Source organism: Aulonocara stuartgranti (genome assembly GCF_965226115.1).
Source record: "Aulonocara stuartgranti genome assembly, chromosome: 19".
Lineage (NCBI taxonomy): Eukaryota > Metazoa > Chordata > Actinopteri > Cichliformes > Cichlidae > Aulonocara > Aulonocara stuartgranti.
The window spans coordinates 19,782,790-19,788,710 of record NC_138955.1 but is presented as its reverse complement, the minus strand read 5'-3'; the positions used below and the strand labels follow the sequence as shown (position 1 = coordinate 19,788,710).

At 39.6% G+C, this 5,921-nt stretch overlaps 1 protein-coding gene across 1 annotated transcript; it reads left to right on the top strand.

Annotated features, from left to right (window-relative positions):
• Positions 1–314: 314 nt before the first annotated feature.
• nkx2.4a (NK2 homeobox 4a) lies at positions 315–1,871 on the top strand (the record flags this gene model as incomplete). Its single annotated transcript, XM_082517000.1, has 2 exons — positions 315–684; positions 1,216–1,871. The coding sequence occupies 2 exons, from the start codon at positions 315–317 to the stop codon at positions 1,869–1,871; spliced, it is 1,026 nt and encodes a 341-aa protein (XP_082373126.1).
• Positions 1,872–5,921: the final 4,050 nt, after the last annotated feature.

Below are 5,921 nucleotides of genomic sequence, written 5' to 3'. Positions count from 1 at the left end.
CGTAGTTTTATTCACGTATACAAGTTAATACAAAGCAAAGTGTGTTTTCATGAATTATTTCCCTAAAATGTCAATGACTATTGTTTGCTGGTTTAGGAGTTTTGCTCCGCCCCCTGTGTTTGTCGTAAACCTGGCTCCTGGCTCCAATAAACCCGGGCTAAGAGCGCCCTGGGCTCGCCTCCTTCTCTAAGGCGATCAATAGGATCTCAGGCGCACTACAAGCACTCTCTTACGTAGACATCCACCAAGGAGAGAGCCGATACAACAACACGGTTGATCTGCTCAAACACAAAAATCTACCTGCTTTCTGAATCATGTCGTTGAGCCCAAAGCACACAACGCCTTTTTCAGTGACAGATATTTTGAGTCCAATCGAGGAGACCTACAAGAAGTTTAGTGGCATGGACGGCGCAGGGAACCTAACCTCTCCACTGGGAGCCTACCGACAGCCTCAGGTGTCTCAGACCGGCATGCAACAGCACTCCATGGGCCATAACGCCACGGTGGCCACCACTTACCACATGCCGCACAGCGTCTCCCAGTTCTCCCACAGCGCAATGGGAGGATACTGCAATGGAAGCATTGGCAACATGGGAGATCTTCCGTCGTACCAGGAAAGCATGCGGAATAGTGCAGCAGCAACAGGGTGGTACAGCGCCAACCCTGATCCAAGATACTCCACAAGTAAGTTCGATTCTCCTTTTATCAACACTTTTCACACTTTTTTTAATCTTCGTAAAACCACAAATGAATTTTGAGAGTGACCGTTAAAAACGCACACGACTAACCTGTAGTTTCTTTTTGTTTGTTTTTTATATGTTAATTTAAAAATGATATATATTGTCCGCTATTTTACAAAATATCTTATTTTAAATGACTGTTTATGCTGATGAAAACCGAAAAGGAGATCATTCTTTGGCTCAGTCTGACTCGACTTTTTTAAAATTTTGGAATAAGAAACAATTTTAAAGCAATAATTTGATAATTTATTATTATTATTATTATTATTATTATTATTATTATTATTATTATTATTATTATTATTATTATTATTATTATTATAATTATATGTTTTTGTTTGTTTATATTTTCCAACTTCAGCCAATAATCAATAAAGACTACTTCAGGCGAAATAGTGTTCTCCTCTTCTGTTTATTGAACGCATGTATATGTATGTATATTTTTAAGTTTCTAGATTCATGGGACCTTCCACAGGTATGAACATGACCGGCATGGGGAGTCTCACAGGAATGGCGGACGCCACCAAAGCCATGCCGGCTCTCCACGCTGCGCCCAGGAGGAAACGGCGCGTCCTGTTCTCACAGGCTCAGGTCTACGAGCTCGAGAGGAGGTTTAAGCAACAGAAATACCTGTCTGCGCCTGAAAGGGAGCACCTGGCCAGTATGATACACCTGACGCCGACTCAGGTGAAGATCTGGTTTCAGAACCACCGGTACAAGATGAAGCGCCAGGCCAAGGACAAGGCAGCGCAACAGATGCAGCAACAGGACGGTTCTCTGTGCCAACAGCAGGCGCAGTCCCCCAGGCGCGTAGCGGTGCCTGTTCTGGTGAAGGACGGTAAACCGTGCCAGAACGGCTCAAATACGCCAACGCCGAACCAGCAGCAGGTACAACAGAACCAACAGCAAAGCCAACAACAGAGCGGAGCTGGAGTCGTGCTCGCATCCTCCACCAACAGCCTCAGCCAGCATCAAAGCCAGCAGCAGGTGAACACTTTGGAGCTGGAAGAGATGTCGCCCAGCCCTCCCTCGCTGCACAGCCAGCTGAACATGGCACAGATAGACACATCTGCTGTAGATTACACCAGTAACATGGTCAGCTCAAACCTCCTGTACGGCAGAACGTGGTAGGACCTAATACAGTACTGTCACTTTCCACTTTTTCTATGTGAACCTGCGGATGAGCCCATGCAAAACAAAACACTGCAATACATACATATATATATATATATATATATACATACACACATATATATATATATATGTATATATATATTCTCGCTGAGGGCTTAAAATGGGGCCCTTTGGCTTTGGAGGGTGTTGAAGTGGGCAAGGGGCGCACAGAGGCGCACCAGCTGATCAGGGCACATTTTCTTGACATCTCTGACAGGGGAGTCTATTTTTGAACTTTGCAGAAATGGCCGCCCTTCAAAGCAATTATGTCGTTTCTGGACCTTTTGTAATCCATGTTTTGGACCTTCCTCATGATGTTTTAAACGTAGTCTATGTTGGTGAAACAAAAAGGAATGCTGCTTCACTTGAGTTCGGACTGGGGGAGAGGTGGGATCAGGTTCGAAGTACACTAAGCCACCACTCCTTATTTGCGGTGATAACCTGGTATTTTATCATATTAATATTGTAAACTAATGTATTCATTTAGACTTATTGAATAAAGTAGGGACTTGTATATTTGGCTAACACACAAGAATGCGTTTAACTGTATAATAATCGTTATTGCGTCCACTTTTATGTTTTCTTTATTCTTTTGTAAGTTAAAAAGGAACAAATGCGTGATGGCTGCTGTATATGTTTCAAAACCAATTGAACGTTAACAATAAATAACTTGAAGTGTGAGAGCTATTCCTGAACAAGTAATTTTTTAAAAGGCATCTGTTTTGGAGTGCATTTTCATTATGTTGTGATTGAGACCAAATTGAGCTGGAAAGCAAGGTCGATGAGGGAGCCAGCATTGTTCAGGTGACATTTTGGAGGGCTGCCTTTCATGGGAAATGTCTGCAAGAGTCTAAGACCGGGAAATCACCCTTTTTTTAAAAAAAACAAAACAACAAAAAAACTATCACTTTTTAGCAGCCTCGATCTTGGGATTAATTCATGCTTCACTACATTAATAGATATTTTTTTCTTTCCTTTAAATCAACTAAACAATTCAATCATATTGATCTTAATCTTTTTAATAGGCCCAGACGTTGGTTTTGCGCTGTGCAATTGGCCAATTTTATTGTGAATGCAAGCGTCTGTGGAATGCACAATGATCACCAATTATTGGAAATGGGAATCTTATAAATAGTAGGTATAGTATGTAAAAGAACGAGATGCATGCTCCACATTATTATTATGTGACCTCAGAGTTAATGACAGTAATCACAGAACAGCTATTATTATTATTATTATTATTATTATTATTATTATTATTATTATTATTATTATTATTATTATCACAATAAACATTTGTATCATCGTTGTAAAATCAAATAGGAACAATTGTATTATTACTTTTGTTATATTTTATATATTTTTTAATGAATTAATGTTTTTTTTTTATTATTCAAAACTGAAAAAAGAAGTCCAAATTATGTTTTATTAGTAAATGTAATTTAATTATAAATGGGGGGCTGTGTTGTAATCCGTAAAGTTTTAGGAATCATTTTGACGACTCACAGAAAGTATGACGAGGATATTTCTCTATTAGCTAAATTATTGACCGTTATTATTTAGAGTTAAATGTCATTTATTTGCAGTTAATTTTCTTTTATAAACCCACCTTTTCTCTGTAAAGCACAGGACCAGAAAGGTAACATGAATCTAAATATAGATAAAGAGCTAATACTGGGTCTTGCTCTGTATTTACTTTTACTTGATTAATGAAATAACACTGATATATCCACTTATTTATTTCTAAAGCGCTGAACGACACTGTAAACATATTCAGTAGGCTACTTAGTGTTATTCACACACACACTCACGTTTGCACGGACTGGCCCTGTTCTGTTTAATCTCTGTCGAAGGTGAATGATTTGTGCAAACAAATTCCAAAGTTTTTAAGGTCATCACTTAGCGTCGTTGTCGGTTCCCCTTTGCTTCTGTCCTCCAAAAGCTTTTTCCACACCAGCGGCGGCTGATAATAGAAAGTAACATTTCATTTCCTGTGGTCATTTAAACACGTTCAGAAATTACTTCTCAATCCCCTTGCTGATGACACCCTGCGATGGTGATGATGATGGCTATCAGTGTGTATCAGTGGAGACCTTGGAGAGCCTCCATTTTCAACCCCTTCACATACCTGGCAGCTGTATGTATATGTGCTATCATCCCTACACTTGAAGGAAGCGCCAGAGCCAATATGCACCTGACATTTGGAATTGAGCGTGGCAACTCTATCAGAAAGGAGTTTGATAAGAGCATTAAAAAGAGAAATGCATTCCACAATATACACTATGATGCTGCAAGATGCTTCTGATAGATTTTGTCTCTAAATTGAGGGTATGAATGAGCTGTCAACAGAGCTTTTGATGGTGGACCACATGAAATGAAAGTGGAGGTGAAGCCATTCTTTTCTCTTTTCAATAGCCATAGTTATGGCGCACTAATAGGCTATGCTTGGTAATCACTGGCTATTGTGCCTGTTGCTTCTCTCAGTTTATTGGGGGGGTACCTCTCTTTGTAAGGATATATGAGACAGGCTGGGCACTGTAATTGGTGCTGGCATCATCATTTCTATGTGGAAACTTTCTGGAACGGCAGTTGCTGCAGTGCACTCTTACCTCTGTGTGTATAGTTGCAGAACCAGCTTTAAGTCCTTGCTAACAACGTCCACACCCACACACATTTGCACGCGCGCACACACACAGTTCACATTTACATACACAAACAAAGCAACTGAATAAGTTAGACATTGTGTAAAATTGCCTCTGTTGCAAAAAGCAGATATTTCCATCATGGCTGGAGGAAGTCCATCACTACTTCAATGTCATGTTAGCACAAAGCACGGAGCGGAGGATATTCCATTTCATGGATGCAAAGAAATTTTTAGACTATTCGTCTCAGGTAATTGCAGGTCGCACTGCATAATGTGAACGTAGAAGGAGTCTAAGCTTCTGTCTCTGTAACCCCCCCTCAACCTCCCCCTGCCCAACTCTCTTCCTCCCCATTATTCTACTTAATATGTCAGAAGGTCTGATCGCAGAGAAACCTTTTCAAGTCCTATTGATGTGTTCCTCAATTGACCATGGCGACCTAGCAACCTAGAGAGCGCTAATTGGCAAAGGCTTAACGTGATTGGCTGCATAGTTTACACAGAAACACAGGCCTAACATATAACCATCATCATGCACAAGAGAGTGCTTTTTGTCTTGTTTGTTTTGTTTAGAGTTTTTTCTTTCATTTAAATATATATGATGGCAAATTGTTTCATTTTGTTAGTCTCAACTAAAAAACAATATTTTGACCTGGATAACTTTAAAAATTTTCCTGAAACGCACACATGTTTTTGGGGAAGAATAAATGTAAACAAATGCTTCATAGAAATGTGTTATTCGTTATGATTATCATGATATTGATTCAGTAGGAACGTGGGCTTATGGTAGCAAGCTTAACCTCCGCTTCTATTCCTCCTTCCTAGAAATAGTCCTCAAATCTTGCCACTTATGTGAAATGATTAGGAGAGGTGAGGTCCGCTTTTTCATTTCACTGAAAGAATGAATGCATTGAATTGGCAGGTTCTGAGACGCACAGAGCAAGATTTTAATTAGTGTATTGCCCTCTTATTCTGCCAAGGAGAGACAGTCTTTTTCTTCTCTACGACAAACCTGTGCCTGCGTGATTTGTTTGGTTTCGACAGAATGAGTCACTGAAAGCTGGATATCTTTGCCCCAGAAAGCAAAAAGTTCTCTAATTCCAGCCTTTTTCAAATGGGAAAAAAAATAATCATCTTCCTACAGAGTGGGAAAAACAACATTTCAAGTAGGTCATAGGACTCTGAAAGCATTTCTCACTCTAATAGATTTTCATGAAATTAAATACATGAAACCATATTTTTAACATTGCTTTTGGTTTGACAATAACATCAAACTCCACATTTACACACGTGGTTATTTCTATTCCTGGGCTTCCACTGGCTAATTCCACTGGTTACTATGAATACCATTTTAGCAATATTAGGTA